At 33.6% G+C, this 24,230-nt stretch overlaps 1 protein-coding gene, 1 long non-coding RNA gene and 3 pseudogenes across 6 annotated transcripts; 2 read left to right on the top strand and 3 right to left on the bottom strand.

Annotated features, from left to right (window-relative positions):
- Positions 1-927: 927 nt before the first annotated feature.
- Positions 928-3,930, bottom strand: LOC108818139 (uncharacterized). Of its 2 annotated transcripts, none has more exons than XM_018591023.2 (12): positions 3,774-3,930; positions 3,030-3,504; positions 2,872-2,955; positions 2,731-2,793; positions 2,364-2,624; positions 2,160-2,239; positions 1,966-2,077; positions 1,808-1,856; positions 1,635-1,711; positions 1,471-1,551; positions 1,280-1,371; positions 928-1,181 (listed from the first exon to the last, which is right to left on the bottom strand). In XM_018591023.2, exons 2-12 carry the CDS (start codon positions 3,492-3,494, stop codon positions 1,091-1,093), a joined length of 1,455 nt encoding a protein of 484 aa, XP_018446525.2. In that variant the 5' UTR covers positions 3,495-3,504; positions 3,774-3,930; the 3' UTR covers positions 928-1,090. The 2 variants fall into 2 exon arrangements, with proteins under 2 accessions (XP_018446525.2, XP_018446533.2); XM_018591031.2 differs by having other exon boundaries at positions 3,030-3,498; positions 3,774-3,897.
- A 1,788-nt stretch (positions 3,931-5,718) lies between these two features.
- LOC108818156 (uncharacterized protein At1g43920, Chloroplastic-like) lies at positions 5,719-6,922 on the bottom strand (annotated as a pseudogene).
- Positions 6,923-10,230: 3,308 nt separating this feature from the next.
- LOC108839363 (DNA repair protein RAD4-like) lies at positions 10,231-12,503 on the bottom strand (annotated as a pseudogene).
- A 3,094-nt stretch (positions 12,504-15,597) lies between these two features.
- LOC108840588 (homeobox-leucine zipper protein HDG11-like) lies at positions 15,598-18,854 on the top strand (annotated as a pseudogene).
- A 2,815-nt stretch (positions 18,855-21,669) lies between these two features.
- Positions 21,670-23,341, top strand: LOC108840340 (uncharacterized). Of its 4 annotated transcripts, none has more exons than XR_008942688.1 (5): positions 21,670-21,758; positions 21,883-22,089; positions 22,183-22,267; positions 22,394-22,782; positions 22,885-23,341. It is a non-coding gene; the product is annotated as an uncharacterized LOC108840340 (long non-coding RNA). The 4 variants fall into 4 exon arrangements; XR_001947860.2 differs by having other exon boundaries at positions 21,696-22,089; positions 22,394-22,446; positions 22,514-22,782; XR_008942687.1 differs by having other exon boundaries at positions 21,696-22,089; positions 22,394-22,477; positions 22,577-22,782.
- The last annotated feature ends 889 nt before the right edge of the window (positions 23,342-24,230 follow it).

Genomic DNA, 24,230 nt, shown 5'->3' with positions numbered 1-24,230 from the left:
TCATAAAATTATGATTTCCGTCTAAATTGTAAAATTATGTTTTCTTCAACATTGTAAAATCATGGTTTCTCACAAAATTATAAAATTTTGTTTTCTCATCAAATACATAAATTTTATTTTCCCGATAAACCCGTAATTAATATCCTGTTTCCAGGTCAATTCCGTAAAATATAGTTTTATTTTTCGATAATTTCAATCATTTCTTTATTTTTTAATAAAACCTCTATAAGTAATTTGATAATTTGTGTGATATATAAATTTTTAACTATAAAGCTTATTTGATGCCAATTTATTAACTCTAACATTTTATTTATATATAATATTTAACTCAATGTAAGTGTATATGAAGGTAATTTCTTGTTTATGAAAATATAAATAAAATAATTCCTCAGTGACAAAAAAATAAATAATAATAAAATAATTCCTTAATTAAATTGATTTCATAATTAATGGTTTTTTGTAGTATCTAAACCTGAAAGTAGTTATGTTTTTTTGTTGTTTTCATAAATTATTTGAGTTTTTTAGTTAATTATTTAATTCATCATATATTATTAAAAATAAAATAAAATTATTAAATATATGAGACATAATATTTATATTGTTCGGACACAAGACTATATTGTTTTGTTTGGAGACACAGATAATATTATAATGTTATTTTCATGATTATTTTATTGTTGTTCTAGTGTCTTCATTAATCATTAGTGACATTTTATGCAATATAATCCATAGTTAAAGGATAGATCTTGGGTCGATAGATAGATTATTTTCAATCATTTTTGGTAAAACTTTATTTATTTATTTATTTATTTGCAATAGTCCATTATTAAAAAGGTTGTTAATTTTCATTAACAACATTACATTATTTATTCGACCAAAATAATATTCTCTTCCCCCAAACCACGGGTTGTATTGAAATGAGTCATGGAACCAATTAAAATCCGTCTCATATAAAACTGCAATCTCTGTTTGCGTTTTCCACGTTAACCATTCAATTCATATATATAAAAAATGCAATCTCTGTTTATGGATCAAAAACATTGTAGCCATATAGTAATTATGTTTCTTCCAGTTGAGCTGCAAACTGATCTCACCATTCTGCTTCCAAAACAAAATCCCTAACCTCATCGTGGTCCACTAATCCATCGTCAAGACTCGCATGTATCTGTCTCTGTGCATACCTGCATTCACACAGTATTAACATATCAGACCTAATACAAGACAACACTTCTAATGGTGATAAGCAAAGCATAAAGGATTCTAGGAGGAGAATCTGTACCAACGACCATTATTTGCATCTATACACTTCTGCGCATCTTTGCTATCCTTGAATTTTATGAGGACAACACCCTGTGGATGAAACTGACAGACCTGTGAAAAGAAAAATGTATATTGGAAATAGTCTCCACTTACAACAGAGACGACATAAGAGAACAACAAACTTGAGCAAAAGAAGACACAAAATGTTACCTTCACTGAGAGAAGCGGCCCATGCTTTACACTCTCTTCCTTCACGTTATACTCAACCTCGGCACACAGATTCCTATCAGCCTGCAAACCGAGTCAAAAACGTTCAAGCTATAGGAGTTCACCTTTTTCAATTGAACTTATTTTAAAACTGGGCAAGACCCTACCCTCATCTGGGTTTGAGTGAACATGTATCGTAGAACAACAGTTGCTGGTACTGAGGTCTGAGCATCATCACTGCGAGCTATGTAGTAAAAAGAGAGACCAAGCGAAAGTCAATGAAAAGTTTACTTCCAACAAAAAAACATTTATGGGATTGAGTTATGCGCATCATCCTTACCATCTCTGGCAAGAAACGTCTTCTTCATGGCTTCATATATACGAGGCGGCTGCAACAATTTGTAATTATTGAAGTCAATCTTGTGCCATGAGGGCACAACTGATGAGAATATCAGTTAAATAAAAAACTGAGAAAATGAAAAAGGACGAAACATTTACCACGAAATTCGCAGATACAAGATTTTCACCATAACATCTCAAGTGCATCACTCTCTGCATCGCTAGAGCCTCTTGCACCGTTTCAAAACACATGTAGACAGCCCCTTTATTCCTGCATGTTAACCAAATTCAGACATATAATCACATATAAAGGCAATGGCAATGAAAATTTTTGACTGAAGAATTATTCTTACTTGTCTAAGTATAGATGGACGAGCACACCGTACTTGTTAGCCAATGTTTTCACATCTTCTCTGAACTTTTTAAGCAACTCCTGCAGCCAAACCAAGAAACAGTTTCATTTATTTGTAAACACATAAATAAGCATTTGACACAGTTTCAAATTATCAACTGATGCAACCAAACCAAGAAACAGTTTCATTTATGTCAATACTTACCTCAGTTTTGAACATAAACATGTTCTTCAGCTGGAGACACTCAGTTGGATTGGAGACAACCCCTTTTTGGTTGAGAAGAGTGAAAACAAGATTGGTCTTATTAATAAGACTGTCCAGCACGCAAGGTTTGTCCTCGTCACTCTCCCTTGCAATAGAAAGGCACTTCGCTGCAACATGCGTCATATCCGCCTCTTCGTTTGACAAGGCCTTTGATTGAGCGCCTAACATAGCTTCGCTGAGATGATCCAAGACAAATGAAACCTGCAAGAAGAAAAACAGCATATCAGTGATAAGATATTACTTTCAGATATTAGCTTCTAGGAAGCTATCAAAACTCTGTCCAAAAAGAGGAAAATTAAATATTCACCTTGATTCCTTCAACCTCTTTCGTGGAAGTTTTTGCTTTTTGAGCATCACAGAGTTGAGCAAACTAAGACGCAACACAAGAAATTGATTTGAGAAAATGAGGAAGAACAACAAGTCGAATTAAATATGTCTGTTCACATACCTGTACAAATGCAAAGCATTTGCATTGACCAGTTTTGTGAAGTGGTAACTCAACCAACTCAACAATACCATAAGGTCTGAACATCTGTAAATCGAAAAGAAAAATCTGTAAGAAATTCTATACACATAAATAAGCATTTGACTATAGAAAATACATACCTTTCTAAGCTTCAAAATTGTCATATTAGTTGGCAGGTTATTCACATACAGTCTTCGATATATAGGGCCAGACAGCTCTGGATTCCTCTCAGAAGCAGAGGTAACCACCATATCAGGTTCTCCGAGCCTCTCCCTCTCCCTCGTCACTCTCCTGTCTGTGTCTCTAGAGCTCTCCCTCACCCTCGTCACTCTCCTGTCTGTGTCTCTAGAGCTCTCCCTCTCCCTCGTCACTCTCCTATCAGTGTCCCTCGATCTCTCCCTCTCCCTCGTCAATCTCCTCTCCATGTCTCTAGAGCTCTCCCTCTCCCCCGTCACTCTCCTATCAGTGTCCCTCGATCTCTCCCTCTCCATGTCTCTAGAGCTCTCCCTCTCCCTCGTCACTCTCCTATCAGTGTCCCTCGATCTCTCCCTCTCCCTCGTCAATCTCCTCTCCATGTCTCTAGAGCTCTCCCTCTCCCTCTCCATGTCGCTGTCCCTATCAAGTACCACACGGCGTAAGCTCAATATGTAGAAACGAATAACCAGAGAAATAAGTCTTGTTCATGTCAGAATCAACAAAGAGAAGCGGCCAAGTGAAACACACTTAAACAAATGAAACACTCTTAAGGAAACCCATCAAGTACCACATTACAAAACTCACTCTAATTTTAAAACAAATAGAAACAAAAACCCTAAAGCTTCGAGATTCTGGAAAAAGACAACATTATAGAGAGAGGAATCGGAGAGAGAGATATAACGCCGTACCTCGCAACGCTAGACCGGCCGTGAAGTCGATTGGAAACGAGCAACGACCAACTTTGAGATCTAAAGCTTCGAGATCTACAACACAACTTTGAGATCGTATGAACCAAACCTTAGGGATTAAATGGGAATTCTATTTGAGACCGAAGTTCGTCAGTTGGGCCTTTTACTTATTGGGCCTATTAATTTTCTATTATTGCAGGTTGATGTCCGAAGCTCAAGTTTCAGCGGACAAAATAACGACCTATACAAATATTAAATGGGAATTCATCCAAAAAAATACCGAACGCAATAATGGCCAAAAGAAACCTGGACTCGAGCCTGGCCATTAAAACACTGAACATTTGTTGACTTTTTCAGTTTATTAAGAAACTGTCGATTGACTTACCAGATTAATTTACCGTTAATTGATAGTTAAGACATTGTTTACTAAACGTTAAATACTGCTGTTAAGTAAAAACAACGTCGTTTTATCACGTCGTTATGTTTAATTAAAATTGTTGTGGTTGGATTCGAACTCGTGCACTCGTGGTTCTTGGGAGGTCTTTGCCACTGAGCTAGTGGACTTTTCGTTAGATTACCATATACATTTCTTTTTATTGATCAAAATATGTTGATGTTTAATTAAAATTGGGGTTGGTTGGATTCGAACTCGGCACTCGTGTTCAATGGGAAGGGTCTTTGCCACTGAGCTAGTGGACTTTACGGTTTATTACCACACACAGTTTGCTTTATTGATGGAACGATGTGAGTCCTTCAACAAGACCATCAGGGAGGCTAGGAAAAAGCCTCTGCTCGACTTGTTAGAGGAGATAAGGCGCCAATGTATGACTAGGAACTTCACCCGGTCCAAGATGGCTACAGACAGGAAGACTAGGTTTACCATGAAGACGCAGCAAGAGTTAGACAGGGTTGAGAAGAAGTGCCACAAGTGTATATTGCGTTGGGCAATTGGGCCAGAGACTGAGGTGGAGTATCAAGACCAGTGCTATGTTGTGAGTTTGGAGAAGGAGACTTGTGCATGTCGAGGCTGCAAATGAATGGTATTCCGTGCATCCATGCTGGTAAGGTCATCCTTCGTGCGAAGAGAAAGCTTTCTGAATTTGTTGCTGAGTGCTACACAATTTCTAAGTGGCGTGAGACTTACAGTTATGGGATCAGACCTGTAAATGGGATGATAGAGTGGCCTCAGACCAATAGATTAGGTGTGATTCCACCAGCTAATCGAACTGGTAATCCTGGTAGGCCTAAAAACCATGACAGAAAGAAGGGAGCCAATGAGACAAAGTCTACTACCAAGATGAGCTGTGCGAACAGAGTAATGACATGCTCTAACTGCAAAGAAGAAGGCCACTACAAGAACAAATGTAATAAAGGTTCTGTTCCGAGTCCACCTAAGAAACCAAGAGGCAGACCAAGGAAATATCAGGTAAGGGTTTTAGTTTTTTAGCTATTGGTAATGTGTATGAGTTTGTTGAGGTTATTGACCATTCTTTTATATGATACATGGACTACATATTGAAGCGTCTCAAGCTCAATCCTCACAAGCTCAATCCTCACAAGCTCAAGCATCACGATGGGAAGTTCCCCAATCTTCACAAGCATCACAGATAGGAACATGGGGAAGATGGTTCTCTTAGATGATGATGTTGTCCCTTTTGTTTTGTTGTGTAATGATGATGTTGTTTCTCTCGGATGCTCTTGTTTTTCTTTTAGGATGATGATGTTGTTTCTCTCGGATGCTCTAGTTTTTCTTTTAGGATGATGATGTTGTTTCTCTCAGATGCTCTTATTTTTCTTTTAGGATGATGCTATCTTATGTACTTCTTTTAAGATGCTGATGATGTTGTGTTAAACAATGAAAATCGTTTATGTTTTATTCTTTGGGTTTCTGTTTTGTTATTTTTTGTCTCTCTAATCGATTAGAATGAAGAAGAAGAAGCAAACAAAGTCTAACATCATCATCCATAACATAAAAGAGTCTTACAACATGAGTCTTAAACCATTACAAAATTACACAAACATAGTCTCCTAGATGGAAATAACCATTAGAGAATCAAGAAAAGACATCACAATTCAAAGACAACCCATTCCTACTGCCTCTTTCTCATGAAGAACACAATACAAGAAACTGATGCCACCAGAAAACCCACTTTCATGATCACATTCAGCTTCTTAACTTCATTGCTAGCTTTCCTGAGATCTTCTTTCAACTCTTCCTCCACATTTTTGAGGCTGTCTATCTCCATTTTGAGCTTCCTCAAATCCGATGCAAAGCCATCAACTTTAGGCAATGCATCTTGAACCTCTTTGTAGACAGCTTCATCTGCCCATTTATACAAGTGATCCTGGACACAAATCATGAACAAAGTCTATGTTCAAACCATTTCACACTACCTAGCCATTGAAGCTTTATGTTATAAGGTTACATAAACACAATCAACAAGACCCATAATCAATTTAAACACGGAAAACACTTACATTTCGAAACGTTGGGCATCTAAAGAAAGTTCTTCCTGGATTTTCCTTTGTTTTTGATGTGTAAATTCCAGTTCTTCGACCACAGCCGCATTGCTCCGGGATACCACGAATACCCATCGTAGTCACAGACGAATCCTCACAACCCGAACTCATCATGTGACAATCGAAGAAGGAAAGGTGAGAATCGATCTTCTAAAGGAAGAAATTGAAGAGAATCGAGCTCTGTTCGTCGTCCTCGTTTTGATTTGAGAATTTAGGGTTTGGAGAAAACGTCGTCTTTCTTTTTGATTCATTTAACTGGGATTCGAAGATAATATAATAAACTTTGTTCGTCAATCTATTGTAAAGTCCATTAGCTCAGTGGCAATAAACCCGCACAATGATACACGAGAGCACGGGTTCAATCCTGATAGAGCACATATTTTTAGTTTCAAAAATAAATAAACTACGTCGTTTCATTCATTTGTCTTTAATCAGACAAAGAGATGAAACGACGTCGTATTCTTTAACAGAGAAAATTAACGTCATCTAATTTATCTGTTAACTCTGATAACGGTGGGATAATCTGGTAAGTCAATCGTAACGTTCTTAATAAACTGAAAAAGTCAATGAAAGTTTGTGCTTTTTTGACCACCCAGTAAGTCCAGGTTTCTTTTGGCCATTCTTGCCATGTTCAGTATTTTTTTGGACGAATTCTCAATATTAAATACAGACAGAATACATTTTCAGAAAATATATGTTTTTGAAAGCGTCTCCTTAAATTGGCTATTCATGTCTCTACAGCCAATACATTTTCAGAAAATATATGTTTTTACAAGCAAAAAACATTATTCTTAACTCTCTCTCTCTTGCACCAAAACCCCACTGGATCAGCCGAATCGTTGGAGATGATCTACAAACTCACCTAAAGCTAATTATGCCAAGTTGGATGAGAAATTGGTTTTCTCATTACCAAACCAAGATTTGGCGACAAAATCCATTATATACAAACCAAGAAAACCAGAGAGAGAATTGGAAAAATGATACACTTTGAACTTTTGTTTGTCAAAATAGAATTTTTCATACTTTTGATATTTTCTGGACATATTTGTCATTCTTTAATGGAAAAAAATAGTAAACTGGATTTTAAAAATGTAAAAAATATAAAAACTGTTGTAAACTTAAGTGTGACAATATATATGTTTGAATATTTTTAGAAAAAAAATTAGAATCATATTTTATTTAATCTCCTAACTACTGTTAGAATACTCATTCTGGTAATCTACGTAGTTTATAAATCGTATTCTGAGTTTTAAACATAAATATATCAAAGATATATACCATAATATAACATTTCTTGTATATTCTGACAAAGATAGAGTTAGTTACGTTATAATCAAGAAAAATATTTTCGGTCTACCTACAACTTGAAAACGATATATAGCCACAACTCTATGAGGTAGCTCGGCTACATTACGTGCAATAACATTTATGTCTTTTACCTTATATGACACCTAAAAGAAGAAAATGTTTCTTAGCTACTATACTGTGTTTTGCGTAGAAAATATATATTTTCTAGGTAAATCCGGAAAATATGGAAACTTCTATATTCAGTTAACGATGTTTCCATATTTTGGTTAATATATTTTCTAAATCTACCCAAAATCTATCTCGAATCTCACATATTCTCTCCCATGTTTTTTTTTTTTTGAACACATTTCTCTCCCATGTTTTAGTTTGATTTAAGACTAGAACCGGGGACTAAGGGCCTGACTGGTTCAAACGCAGCGGTTGCGGTTGCGGGTGCGAGAGTTTGCGGGTGCGGATGGTTGCGGTTTCAAGTGTTACATGGCGTTTTGTATGACTGGCGCAACGTTTAAAAATTGTTGCGTTTGCGGGATGTTTGTGACTGGTTGATTATGAGACATTGCAGCGGTTTAATAATAAATTATCAATATAAACATATTATAATATTATAAAATATAAAAAACATACTATTGTGATAAAATATAATAACTGTTAATATAATATGATTAATAATAATATTAAGTTTATTTTTTAATTTTTTTAAGTAGTTGAAAGTTATAGTTTTAATATATTTTATGAAGATTTATATTAAAACTTTTAAAGAATATTTTGTTTCTTTTTTATATATGTGTATATCTTTATATATGTATGTATATTAACTTTTAAAAATTATGATGAATAGCTACTTTAAAGTTTTTATAAAAAGAAAATACTATATTGTTTGTGAATTTAAATTAATATATAAAATGTATATATATTTTTATTTATAATATTCTAAATTTTAAATTTTTAAGTTTAAAATATTTAGAAAAAAAAGTTTAATATTTTTTTATCCAACCGCAATCGCCCGCAACCGCAAACGTTAGCTGGAACCAGCTTTTGGTTTTAAGAGGTTTAGAGCGGTTTAAAGCGATTTGTAGCGGTTTGTATGATTGTTTTGAAACGCTGTCAACCGCTACCAACCGCAAAAGCTGCGTTTGCGGGTGGTAGCGGGAAAACCAGTCAACCCCTAAGCGACGGGTTTTAGGTTTATACTTTTAACTATAGTTATTCATTAGCGCATATGGTTAGTAAATGTAGAGACGTCGAAGTCCAGTGGCGCGTGGTGTGGATGCTGTTGTAAAAGGTGTTGGGTTCGATTCTTGCATGCTGGAACTTTATCTTTTTCTTTTAATGATGGGTATTATTGTAATTTCCAATTTGTCTTCTCCTATTTCTTTTTAGGGTTTTCGACTCTACAATTTTTTTTTCCATGGCAGCCAAACACTTTTTTCACAGAAACCACCATATTTTGGTGTGTTTCGTGTTATTGTTACCTCACATATACAGAGATCTGCTATGAATCATCGTTGTCGCTGTTGATTTATTGGCCGACTGTGGTGAAAACGTCTGGCCAATGCAATTCTCCGACACAGAAAAAAATACGAGGAAGAAGAAACAGAGAATGAAGATGACGGATCTTAACCGTCGAAGAAGAAAAATAAATCTCCATTAACGAAGAAGCTTTCGGGGGACAAAACATAGGTCATAGATGATAGAAAATGGTAAAAATTAGGTTAACCGTGGTTTGTTTTCTTTTTCTATTTTTCCTTTTAGTTTTAATTATTAGATTGTATTAATAAAACAATAAACAAATATTATAAATTTTAATTAAGGTTAACATTGATTAATCAAAGAGTATAATCGTATTAACAATAATTAAAATCCTAAAGAGACAAAAATCTTAGACAAAATCCTATTGAGACAAGTTCAAGTTCTAAATGTCATATTTTTCTAATTTTTCCTATAGACAGACGACCACATATCATCATTTGGAGCCTCGTATAGACTAACCTTCCATATATACCTTTATTCAAAAGCAGTTGAAATAACTTATTTCACTCTTTTTGCAGAAAACACACAATGAAGACTATATGAAGAAAAAAAAAAGAAACAAACCCGGTCTAAAGCTAGAAAGGAAGAGGACCTTCAAAACCAGGAAGAAACTTGACAATAGAGCCAAAACAAGCATGTAGGCTTAAGGTAATAAGTAAAAGAAGCAGAAGCAACTTCTTAGCCATAATGTGTATTTTTTTACAGAACGATAAGAAAGTGGAGGGAAAGCACTGTTTTGTTTTAACGAGATGGTTCGTAAATGTTATTTTAAATGGAGGGTAGGTAGAGATAATATTACCATTATCACTCTTCAATACCTTACCTATCAATTCCCCAATAATATCGTCTCACATTTCTTTCACACGTGACATTTTTTATCATCCACACCAAATATGTTGGCTAGCTCTGTCCACGTATTTCATTTCTAAAACGAAATTTTGGTAGCTACCCGTCTTTCTTGTCATTGTTATGAAACAGTACCACTTAAGATTACCAACCACTACTCCCAGTAACGTTTTTAATGTGTAGATGAAATTAAATGTATAATAAGTACAAGAACAATAATGTGAAACTTTAATCAAAGCTAATAAGTGTAAAACTTCAAAACCCCACAAATCACTTTTCAGATTTTTTTATAACCGAGTTTCTGATAAAGAATTCTTGTTGTCCCAAATACATTTTCAAGCATCGACATTAGTCTATCTACCAAAAGCAAGCGTCTACATTTGTTCAACTTGGACAGAAAAGCCACATTTGCAGCGTTTGGTTTTTACAGCGTCTTGCTCGTCAAAAATGACATGCTCATGTTCATCTCCATCTCCATCTCCACGTTCACGGTCTCCATCTTCACTATGACACTTTCTTCCTCTCTTAACCCCTCCTTTCTTTTTAGGTGTTTTTACATTCTCCTGATCTCCTCCCTAACAACCGTCTCTGGTCTCGTTTCCAAACTCCTCGTTTTCACAACATCATCCTCTGAGTTATTGGCGTAACGGTTTTTCAACCTCTCACGGGTTAAGATGGAGGAAAGAAGCTGATACCATCTCGAAGCTGCTTGTGCTTCGTTTCGTTTTCTCTCCTCCTCTTCTCTCATTTCTCGTTCTTCTGCATATGCCTAAACACAAAACCAAAAAGGGAAGATAAATCCAAAGATCCCCATCCATATTCAAACCATAAAAAAATATGTGATTTTTACTTACCTCGAGGATTGCATCTTTGAACTCGGAGCAGACCACAATACCTACGAAAACAGAAGTAGCACGTCCACTTTTGTACTCGAAACCAACCATTGCAGGTGCATAATCTATTCCAAATCTCTTAGCAATTGAAAATATTCGAGGAAACCTTAAGTGGACTGTTTCAGGTGGGAGACATTTCTCAGACCAGACATCAACTTGACCCCGCTCGTTCTGTAACACACACATAATCTTTTTACAGTAGATTCCATTGAAGCAAATAAACAAGACCGAGATGAAGGTGATTTTTACCTTGGGGACAATTCCATTAACAGCATGAGGGAGACACAAGGGTTCCATTTGCCACCTTCCGTATAGTTCCATGCACCGAGAACCATCTTCACTGTCCTTGTTCCCATCTCCAAAATCGTTTCCTTTTCTGATCTTTGCGTTGCGCTTAAGAATCTATAAGGTGATAGTGGATATCAAGAGTTGATTATCAAACCGGAATGAATAAAGATAAAACATCAGGGAGAAAAAAGAACAGTGATATACCTTAAAGGGAACTTCATTGGCCTTAAGTTGAAGCCCATCACGTAGCCAACTTTCTTTGGTTCTAAGAGTCTGCACACAGGTTCGAGGATAAACGGAATGACCAGCGCAGAACCCCAGAACCGGACCTTTTGGGTGAAGTATCTGGTTCTTGTGAAGCCATTTCTCAATAGCAAATGATTGAAATAAAGGTCTCAGAAGTTTCAAGTGAAACATGAGCCATGAGCTATAATTAAACTCTTACCTGCTGGTTAGTGGGAAGAGCCTCAGTAAGTGCTCGAGTAGCCAACACAATATCTTCAACAGCACTCTTCATACCAAAGGACGAGCTACTACTTGCTAGAGGGGTTAAGCTCGCGGCGGCTGCCTCTAGCTCTCTTAACGGTTCTAATACCACATCCCACCACAGTGAACTCACCCGTTTTGATGAAACCGTGTGCCACTTTGTACAGTACCTGCGAGTGACGTCTTTAGCTCCACCACCAGCGAAGGCGACAACATATCTGAGTAACATTTTGCAAGCAGCGGCTGCAGCTTCCACCGTTTGTTCAGCATCTATCGTTCCGTTAACAGCATCTACATGAACCCATCTCCCATCCATGTTTTCCCCATTGCAATACACCTCAGCCCAATAAAGAGGAGAATCCACTTTCTTAGAACCGATAGCTGTGGACATTATTACTTGGTCAGAAACTGATAAGCCATTAGCACTTCTTTTTGTTGTTTATGGACTTTTCTTTTTCTCGGTTACTTTAGAACTCTGTTGGTTGTTTACAGTCGCAGTTGCAGCCATAGCCATGGCTAACTGCATCTCGAACTCTACATCTCCTTTCCTCCTTGTTCCGTCAGATTTGCTGGACGTTCCTGCTTCACAGGATGAGTTGACCTTATTGTCTTGCAGCTGAGCAGAACCCTCCTGCTGAGGCTCAGGCTCAGAGGTTTCACAGAGACTTTTATCCTCGACATGGGAAGAGGATTTGTTTGGGTGTGACGAGATGGCTTGATGCTTTGGAACCATAAGAGTGAAGTTCCTGAATGCCCCACGCTTCGTTTTACCTCTGTTCTGACCTGAAGATTCATCCTTGTCGGCACCAGGTTTTAAGGAGGCAACATCAAGAATAGACACAAACCTGTGAAACTCAAATTAGTGCAAGAACTCAAAACAAGCTTGGCATTACTGCCATAGGTACCTTAGATAACTATCTGACAGATTAAATATTGAAAAGCAAAACATCAAATGACACCGAACAATATCTTGTGGCAAAAAGAACAAGTATCACATGCCGAGCTGTAAGCTCTAATGCTCTAAGCAAAGCAACGGCCAATGCTCCAAGCTGCAAAAAATGATCCCATGAGTTTCCTATAGAACATTACTTTTCTAAAAGGAGGACAAATTTGAATAAAATTAATAGTGAAAAATTGATGTTTCAACTACACATGTAAAGAACTAAATTAATAAGTTGAAGTATGACCAATCTATCTATCTATCTTCTATTTATATAAAGTAGCATTTTCATCCCTCCTGAAGTGTCCACGTAGGCATCCATGTCATAAATCCATTTTTTGGTATTGCAACACGTGTCCCTTTCACCAGTACTCTGCGTTTCATTTATTCCTTTTGTTATTTCGTTTGGGTTTTGGGTTACACGGATTTTAAAATGGAGCTTTGAAAAGCCCAACTTGATAATAACTTAAATCACTCAAAACGCGTCGTCTTTCTTCAATGGTTCGACATTGTTTTCTCCGGCGATGTAGTCTCCAACACGAGGGTTCGATTCGGGAAATCGGCCAAAAAAACACTGAACTTTTCAAAAATTGCCAAAAGAAACCTGTACACTTGTCTGGCCAATAAAACCCTTAACTTTTATCGACTTATTTAGATTATTAAGAAACTTACGATTGACTGACCAAATTAGCACACCGTTAAACGAGAGTTAAGACAGCGTTAACCCAACGTTAACTGTTGGCGTTAAGTGAAACGACGTCGTTTCATTTTACACGATTTGAAAATAAAAATTGATAGACACCGGGGTTCGAACCCAGGTTGTTTGGATCAAATAGCAAGGTATTTTACCATTAGGCTAGTGGCTCATTCAATGTATGAACAAACACATTTAGTTTTATTTGGTATTAATTTTGAATATAAAAAACTCTCTAAAAATTTAAAAGGTCTTTAAAATTCCAAAATTTGAAAAATAAAGAATTTTTTAATAAAATTAATTTTGAAACTGAAATTAAAAATAAAATTTTATTTTCCTTTAAAAATCAAAAATCTTCCAAAATTTTCATTTTTAAAAATAAAAATTCATTTTAGGATTAAAAATTTTAAAAATAAATAAAAAAATCGAAAATAGCAAAAAAAAATTTAAAAATAAATTCGAATCTGAAAATAATCCGAATCTATAAAAAATATTTTTTTTATTTTATTATTTTTTTAAAAAATGGCCAAAAAGAAAATTTTCATTTTTGAAATTATTAAAAGAAAAATTGAAAAAACAAAATAATTCGAAACAAAATTCAAAAAAGTGATAAAAAATTTCAAATCTGAAAACATATAATTAGAAACTATAAAAAAATAAATAATAATAATGATAATAATAATGATAATAAATTATTTATTATTTATTTTTTTTATAGTTTCTGATTATATGTTTTCAGATTCGAAATATTTATAACTTTTTGGAATTTTTTTCGATTTTTTTTCAATTTTTTTTATAATCCAAAATATGAAAATTTTCTTTTTTTAGAATTACTTTTTCAGTTTTTAGAAATTTTAAAAATCTTTTAAAGTTTTTAGATAATTTTTTTATATTCAATCAGTACCAAATATAATTAAATATGTTAGTAACTTCATTGATTGAGCCACTAGCCCAGTGGTAAAGTACCTTGTTATTTGGATCAAATAACATGGGTTCGAACCCCGTGGGCGACTTGATTTTATTTTCAAATCATGTAAAACGACATCGTTTCATCTCATTTCAAAACGACGTCGTTTCACTTAACACCAACATTTAACGATGTCATTTTTTTCTGTTAAATTTGCTGACGGCGTGCTAAATTGGCAAGTCAACGAAAACATCTATCTTATTAAAGCTGAAGTATAATTTCATATTAAGTTTTTAAAATATAATATATGTAATTATTTATATGATGATACGTATTAAATACTATTAATTATATGATTACTTATATGATGGTACATACAAAATACGATTAATTATATGATGAAATCATATGATATATAATAATGACTAAGGATGGGTTTTCAGACATCCATACGGGTTTGGTTCTGATTGGTTTGCGTTTAGGGTTTTCGAGGTCAAAGATTTCAGTCCTATTAGGATGTTTCTAAATTTTTGTTTGAGTTTGATTCGGATCTTTGCGGGTTTAGTTTGGGTTTGGATAACCTATTTAAATTATTTTTAAAGTTTTAAATCACTATATATTTTAAATTTCTCAAAATCTTTAAATAAAGTAATATATTACCTATAAATTTAAATAACATATGTCAGAATACCTAAGCTTAACATATCAATTGGGTTGATTTAAAATTTTGGATACGGAATCAATAATTATTTTAAGTATTTTTGGTGATTTGAGTATACTTTAACTATTTTAGATATTTGTTTTTGACTATCTATATATATTTTCAAGTATTTTAAACCAATTTAAAATTATCATTCTTGATGTTTTATATACGCTAAATATAAAAACAATTAATATATAAGTATATAAATCTATTTTTAGATAAATTCAGGTACACGAATATTTCGGTTCGGATCCGATTCGGTTCTCTAACTAACAAAATTTTGAATAATTCGAATATTTAATCAATTTATGTTCAGGTTTGGTACTATATTTACAGATTGGTATCAGTTCTGTTCCTCAGATTCATTTTGCCAAACCCTAATAATTACATGAAAAACAAATATCATCATATTTTTAAAAATATACATCCGCGGAGGTGCAGAGATCAAAGTTTATAATCATTTATTTTAACAATAAGCCAAATAAATATGTTGATTGAAGAGCGAATAAAACAAAACTAGAGAACTACATAGTTTATCAGAGACACTCTATGTGTCGAATTTATTAAAAAAATATTAAAATAAATAAATTCAATAATTACAAACAAATAATATATTTTATAAAAATAAAAAATAATACTCGCGCTTTTGGAAGCGCGGATCAAAATCTAGTTGTTGATTAATTTTAAAGTCAACGAAAAGTTTGTGTTTTTTTGGCCGATTTCTCGTTTCGATTCATCTTCTTCCCCCGACCCTTATTTTTACCAGTTACGCATTCATCTTCTTAGAATCTCGATTCCATCATCCCTGATCTTCATAAACAGAGTCTTTCACAAATCAATTTTTTTTTTGAAAGTTCAGTTGTTCAATTCAACTTTAGATATTCCTTTTTCTAAAGTTTTCAGTTCAATTGTGGTTTAAGAGATATGTTTAAATGTTCTCTTGGAGTATATATATGTTTGAAAAAGGTTAGTGGAGGAGACGGTGGTGGTGGTAGCCAACATCATGACGGCACTAAAACTGATAGGAAGAAGAAACGTTACCATCGTCACACCTCTCAACAAATTCAACGACTTGAATCGTATTTTCTTCTCTCTCTCACTCTCTCTCTTTTTTTTTATTGATTCAGACACTCTTATAATGGGTTGAATCTATTGCAGGAGTTTCAAGGAGTGTCCTCATCCAGATGATAAGCAGAGGAACCAACTTAGCAGAGAATTGGGTTTGGCTCCAAGACGAATCAAGTTCTGGTTCCAGAACAGAATAACTCAGCTTTAGGTCATGTCTTAATCTCTCTCGCTTTTGTGTTTAAATTTTTTTCTGAATAAGATTTGTTGATACTGTTTCTGTATTGTTTCTGTAGACGCAACATGAGAGAGCAGGTAACAATGCACTAAAGGCAGAGAACTACAAGATTCGATGTGAGAACATAGCCATTAGAGAAGCACTCAAGAACGCTATGGGGCTGTTCGTTTCTCCATCTGAATGAGTCATTTGGATGGAGATGAGAGTTTTGTTTGTTTAGACAATAAAAGTACAAGTCATTTGAATGGTTCATTTAAATGAGTTTTAAAAATCTAGGCTTAATTTTTAGAAGGAAGATGGTTCATTCAAATGATCCAAATTGGACCATTTGAATGGAGATGGTCCATTCAAAATAGTATAATGTCTATTATACCCCTTATATAATTTATAAAATTAAAATTTAACCTAATATTGTTTTATCACTCACGAAAAATGACAAAATCACAAGACGTATTTTCTCACCAAAACTACGAATAATTTTTTCCGCCAAAACCCAAAAAAATGCATTTTCTCGTCAAAACCACAAAATGTGTGTTTTCCACCAAAACGTATTTTCTCGACAAAACCGCAAAAATATGTTTTCTCACCAAAACCAAAAACGTATTTTTCCGCCAAAATTGCAAAAATGTGTTTTCCCGCCAAAACGCGTTTTCCTGCCAAAACCACAAAAATGTGTTTTCCGCAAAAACCAAAAATATGGTTTTCCGCCAAAACCGCAAAAACACGGTTTCCCGCCAAAACCGCAAAAACACGGTTTTCCGCCAAAACCGCAAAAACGCGGTTTCCCGCCAAAACCGCAAAAACACGATTTCCCGTCAAAACCGCAAAAACGCGGTTTCCCGCCAAAACCGCAAAAAACGCGTTTTTCCGCCAAAACCGCAAAAACGCATTTTTCCGCCAAAACCGCAAAACGTGTTTTTCTGCCAAAACCACAAAAATGCAGTTTCCCGCCAAAACCGCAAACCCGTGATTTTTCGTAAAAACCGCAAAAACGCGTTTTCCCGCCAAAACCGCAAAATGCGGTTTCCCGCAAAAACCGCAAAATGCGGTTTCCCGCAAAAACCGCAAAACAGCGGTTTCCCGCCAAAACCCCAAAACGTGGTTTCCCTCAAAAACCGCAAAACGCGGTTTTCCGCAAAATTTAAGTATATTTTATGAAATAAAAATTTATAAATGTCAAAATGTTAATTTTAAAATAATTTTAGTGTAAATATATTTTATAATGAATAATAAAATTTTGTGTAGTTAAAATTGATATCAATTGATATCAAATATATGATTAAACCAAAACAAGGGTATATATGTAATTTGGTTATTAAACTCATTTGAATGATTCATCTAAATGGAAAAACAAACATAAAATACATTCAAATGATTCATTCATATGACTCATCCAAATGGAGAAACAAACATGGCCAAAAATTTGAATGGATCATTTAGATAGAGCACACAAATGGATCATCTAAATGGATTCATCTAAATGGAGAAACAAACAGGGCCTATATGCCCTAACTGTGGAGGTCCTCCCGTTACTGAAGATCCTTACTTCAATGAGCATAAGCTCCGGATCGAGAATGCACATCTTAGAGACGAGGTTTGTTTATTGATTATGGTTTAATCATTCAATCCCCCTCCTCTTTTCTAAATCCGATCTTTATTGCACAGCTTGAAAGAATGTCAACATTGCATCAAAGTACATGGGATGACCAATGTCCTCCCACCTCTCAACGCTACACCCAATGCACATCTCACCGTGGGATCTGTCCATGACTGGTCCTTCACTGGATTTTGATCTTCTTCCACGGAGTTCTATGCATTCTCAGCCTAATAACCTGGCTACTATATCAGACATGGACAAGCCTCTTATGAACGACATTACTTTGACTGTAATGGAAGAATTGCTTAGGCTTTTTAACACAAACGAACCTCTCTGGACTAGAGCTGATGGTGCCGGCGGCAGAAACGTACTCAGTTTGATGCTCAGGTTTATATTTTTGCATAGTTTGACTATGAAACCGGTGCTGGTCAATGCTTCCTCAGTAAGTGTATTTAGACAACAGAGGGATGGGCAAAGTGTATTTAGATGATATGGGTGATATAGCAGACGACCCAATCTCCTTTCCTGATGTGTCAATAAGAATGGTAGTTCAAAGAGTAAGCAATATTGGAGGGGATATTTGTCTTAAACACTCATCATGAGAGATGCTTAGATGCTTTGGGATGATGGTATACTTGAAGTTGTCTTTAGACCAGAAGTGTTGAGTTTTGTTTATTGCTCAAAGGGAAGAGAGAACTACTTCGGAAATGTTTTTGGAAGCTTGACTTGATTTGATTGCTTGAACAAATTAGAGATCAAGCAATCTTACACATAACGTCTGAAGGATCGCAAGTTCAATTATGGTGGGAAAGATCTATTCTCCTAACTAAGTAGAGTTAATTTAACATGGTTTGTGCTTCGTTATAAGGAATGTACGGGGCTTCGGCCTAGAATTTCCTATTCTTAAAAAGAAAGATACATATCGTCATGATGTTGTTGTTTTATGCTTCGGCTCTATTGATATATTTGTGTGAGCTTCACCATCTATTACGATCATGAAAAGCAGCAAAATTGTGTCTTTAGATTCTCAATGGTGCATGTATAATAATAGTATTTAACTTCAGAAGATACTGTCTCAGATTTTTGAAGAATGATACAATCAGTTTATTGTTACACGGTTTGAACTTCTCGCACTAATTATATATACATTTGTCCATCAGGCTCACTTACAAGAAAATCTCTAATCCCCTTTGTCGCCATTATTTGTTGTATGAATGTAAAGATAAAGGTCATGGTTATTTTCATGAGCTTTAAATGAATTCAGTCATGAGAGCTTTTGACCATTAAGTATATGGAATAGATTTACTAGATTTGCCTCAAGGTTGTTTTGAAAATTAACCTTTAGTTACCCATTTTTTATTTACAAAACCCATGCTACAATATCATAACTTTCATGTTAAAATAGTTTTCCTCATCTATATATATAAATTATTAAAATATTATAAATATTGAAACTCTTCAAAAAACTTATGTTAATATAATATTAAATACATGTATAATGAAGTAATTTATATATATATATATATATATATATATATATATAAATTACTAAACTAAATCACTTAAACTTAGCACAAACAAACTAACATAATTTTGTTCATTTACAAAGAACTACAAAATATTCAATTTAAACTATTAAAATTCAGAAACTAATAGAAAGAAAAATATATATTTATGTAATAGTAAACAACGTAATAGTAAACAAAAATGTAGATTACATATGTATCAAAGATAGCTACTTTACACCTAAACAACGACTTTAAACGAATTAAAATATTTGAAACATAATTTTATAGTTTGATATTTAAGTGTTAATTTAGAATATAAACAGTTAGATTTATACTTTCACTATTTTACTAAAGAAATATTATTTCTAGCCTAATGTATACCATAACGAAATGCAATCATGTTGACCCCAATCTATTCATATAAATGATAATTATGAGAGCCACAAACTTATTCTTAAGAACTTAAAATATAGTAAACCACATTTAAGCAACCAATTTTAGATTCAAAATTATCAAAAACCATACAAGGAGAACACTACATACACCTCATTCACTCAATATAATATGTTATATGTCGTAATCTATTAATATAGACACAAATATCGAATTCAACTATAATTAATCTTAACATATATAATCCTTCGACATCCTAACATTCTCAAAAACCATAAACATTATTATATACTTCGCTTATCAAAAGTTTACAAAACACACACACAAAGAAAATATACAATTACATAACATGTAAAACACAAAGGAAATCCATATAAAGACATGAATTACTTTAGGGATAATTTGAAGTTTTAAGTCATATTTGCAAAAGAACCTTTAATAAGTTAGTTTAATGAAACTAAAATAAATATTAAAAGTATAATGCTATTTATCAAATATAATGCTATAACAAAAATATTTATTAGGATGATCTCATAATTCTTTTATTATTTTTTGTTTAAAATATTTTTTAAATCTATAATAGTTTTTAAATATTTCATAACTTAATATAAATTAACTTTTATTATAATTCCCGCCCGTCGGGCGGGCCGACCCTAATATATATATCTACTAGGTGTTTTTCTGCACCATGTGCAGTGATAAATTTTTATAAAAATTAAATTATAATTAAATTTCAGTTTATTAATATTATATATTTTATTATTTTGACCAATAATTAATATAAATATCATTTAATTAAGCATAAAATTAAGATAAAATAATTATGTTTATTTTAAATTATATTTAAGAATATATATGTATATATTTAAATAGAATCTTAGATAATTTTTATTATTTATTTTGGTTAAATGTATTAAATAACTTGTAAAAAAATACTAAAAATCATATAAAAATTGTATAGTTATCAAAAATTAAAACTAAACAACATTTATAAAATTTGTAGAAATCTAAAAGAAACTAATGATATTACGATTAAAAATTTATAATTTTTTTAAAAAATGCACAAAATTTTGAAAGTTTTAGATAACAAAAAATTTATAATTATAAAAGTAAAATTAATTATATTTCGAAATTCAAAATGTCATATTTGAATATATTTATTTTAGTGATGATTTATGAGTTATTAACATATTCTAAAAAAATTCCAAAATATATATCAGCATTAAATGTAATTATCCATCTCATATTTGACATGTCATCAATCTTAATAGCCATGTACTATTATTTAAGAATATATATATATATATATAAAATTAGAATCTTAGATAATTTATTTATCTATTTCTTTTGGTTAAATGTATTAAATCAACTTGTACAAAATTACTAAAAATCATATAAAAATTGTATAGTTATCAAAAATTAAAACTAAACAACACTAATAAAATCTGTAGATATCTAAAAGAAACTAATGATATTACAATTAGAAATTTATAATTTTTTTTAAAATGCAGAAAATTTTGAAAATTTTAGATAACAAAAATTGTATAACTATAAAAGCAAAATTAATTAATATTTCGAAATTCAAAATATCATATTTGAATATAATTATTTCAGTGATGATTTATGAGTTATTAACATTTTCTAAAGAGTTTTCCAAAAATATAAATGAACATTAAATATAATATATGATTATTGCCATATTCTAAAAAGTTTTCCAAAAATATATATCAACATTAAATGTAATTGTCAATGTCATATTTACCATATGACATGTCATCAATCTTGATAGTCATGTCATATTTTTTTTTGCAAAAACGATTGTAAAGAGGACATGTGGCAAATCACTTCGTAAATAATGTCTAGGGGATACTAATAAAATAGGCTTTTTTATTTCCTTGGGGGAAATTTTGCCACCTGTCATATGTTTTATTTCCGGGTCTGGCACAACGCGTGGAGAATGGGCTGTTTGTTCAGTAATTAGGCCAACATTTGTTATGGACTGCCCGTTTATGTTTAGGGTTTCCCTCTCACATCTGCCGTGTCTTTCTTCGTGTTCATTGCGATAGACTGTAACGTTTTCTCTTCTTCTTAATATCGAGCTTTAATTCCATGCCCACCTTTATATCCACTCCGTCGCATTTATTTTCATAAACGAGCATCTTCGTAACAGTTCCAAGTTCTACCTATAAATAGGTGTATGCGGTGAGCGATGAAGATCTGCACTCGATAATTTATTTTTGCTTAAACAATCCGACACACTCCTTCAAACATGTCGTCTTCCTATGTTCTTCTCTCCAACTTGAGAGCCGGTCTTCCAACACGACGGAGGTGCGTCTTCTGAGGTTCTTGGAAGCTCGCAATGGCAGGAAAGATGGAGACATGCTTCTCCTTGATGAGCAGGTAGCTTCACCAACTTTCTTTTCTTATTTGTGTCGATTGCTTATTTTACATACAATGATGTCTGATGTTTGGTTTATTCTTGACTCCTCCCAGTTTACCCTAATCCACAGGACCATCAACTCAAGTCGCGGCCATACTTTCCGAAAGCGGCTCAGTGAAGGCTCCGTGTTCTCTCTCAGTAAGGCTATTGTGTTACGAATCACTTAGGAAGCTCATAGCTGAACATATTTAATTTATCAAATACTTTTGAATCTGTTGTTTTTTGTTGCGATTAACTTCATCAATCTTATGGTATGATATATAGTTTTCAGTTGCTGCTAAAAACAGAATGAGCCTTCTGAGACAAAGCCCCTAACGGTACACAATCTTTCACACCACTTCTCTTTCGGTAAGAATCTCCAATAAAAAATATTTTTTTCCTCAGTTGGGTTTTGTGCGTGTGCTCTGTGAGGAGGAATTGAATTTGATGTTCTTGGATTCATCAAAGATGATGTCTTCGTAGAAAACAGGAAGAAAAACACATTATATAAGAAAAAAACGGAATTGAAAAGAATCCATGTCGAAGAAGTCAAGAGTCTTTTGAGGAACGAGTTTCTGCCGATCTTGCTTTAGCAGAGGACCACAACAGAGGCTCTTTTCTCAGGCTTTTCTTCTGGTACCTCGGATTTTGCTGCCCTTATTTTGTTTGGAAAGGTATGTTTGTTAGCTTCGACCAAACCCATCTTCAGAATTTCTAAGTTTCAATTTTAAGTGTAGGTTTGTTTGCTCATGATTGTTGTTCTGTTTCTGCGCCAGACACTTGATGGTTGCAAAAGCAGGAGATGACAGAGTGAAGCCATAAACATGTCTCAAGACCACAAACCAATCTACTTACCGTAAAGAAGAAAGTCGAAGGAAGTGGCGGCTTACTTAGATGTCATAGCGGGAAATGTAAGAGGGTCACGATCTCCACTCATAGCAGAGCCAGGAGATCAAAAAGATACATTTAACAGACGAAGACAAGTTTCTAATAATGGGATGGGACGAGATTTGGGACGTTTTGACAAAAAGGTTTTTGTATCAGAGATTGAGGGCCTTTTTGACGGTTGAATGAAAAGATAATGACATTCCCTTTTGTGTTCTTGGCTGAGCTATTCTTGCTTTTGTATGTTTTGGTGTTTGTATCTAACCTCGAGTGTCTACGTGCCCCAATTTTGTCTAAGCGGTTATTTGTTCGCGCATGGATTGAAAGTTTTTATACGTACGTGTTCCATATGTACGTGCACTGTAGTTTATATAATTACTAGTGATTTTCCGGAGCTACGCGCCGGGTTCGTATGTTATAATTTTACATAAATTTATAAATTATTATATGGTTTTAAAATAAAATATGTTAAATATGAAAATAAAAATATATTAAAATGATATTTTTTGATTTTTTTTAGTGGTTAGTGACCGTAGTACATTACTTTGTTTGAAGTTGCTTAGTTCAAAGTGTAATAGCATAAGTGGTTGTTACTATATATGAACTATAATAATTATATTATTAATTATTAAAATAACTATATATAAACTATAAAACTTTTACTAATATATTTAGTTCAAATAATAGAAAGATGAAATACATTTCAAATTTTATAAATTTTATAAAAAATAAGGGTGAAGTGTCAATTTTTGGTAAAATAATTGGTGAGTATCTGGAGGGTTTCTCCCAAAATGGAGGATCATCACTTTGCTTGGATATTATGGTACATTTGGAAAGGAAGGAATAATAAGGTTTTCAGCAATTTGGATATTGATCCTAGAGATACACTAAAAATCGCAGTAACTGAAACAAAGAGTTGGGAAGACGCCCAGGTGGTATCCGCACAGGTAATAGATCGACCAAATCCGAGCTTACCGATCATCCCAGGACGTTGGTGTTTCACGGATGGCTCTTGGAAAGACAAAGATGTATTTTCTGGTCAAGGGTGGTATAGCACCCTAGAAGGTTTTGCGGGATTAATGGGGGCAAGGAATGTACGGGCTTCTCTATCTCCTCTTCATTCTGAGATAGAAGCATTAATTTGGGCAATGGAGTGCATGAGGAATTTGCATCAATTTACGGTCACGTTTGCAACAGACTGTTCTCAATTGGTAAAGATGGTGTCTGAACCAGAAGA

The sequence above is a fragment of the Raphanus sativus genome, chromosome 2 (assembly GCF_000801105.2).
Source record: "Raphanus sativus cultivar WK10039 chromosome 2, ASM80110v3, whole genome shotgun sequence".
NCBI classification, from domain to species: domain Eukaryota; kingdom Viridiplantae; phylum Streptophyta; class Magnoliopsida; order Brassicales; family Brassicaceae; genus Raphanus; species Raphanus sativus.
This window is presented reverse-complemented; position numbering and strand designations above follow the sequence as displayed.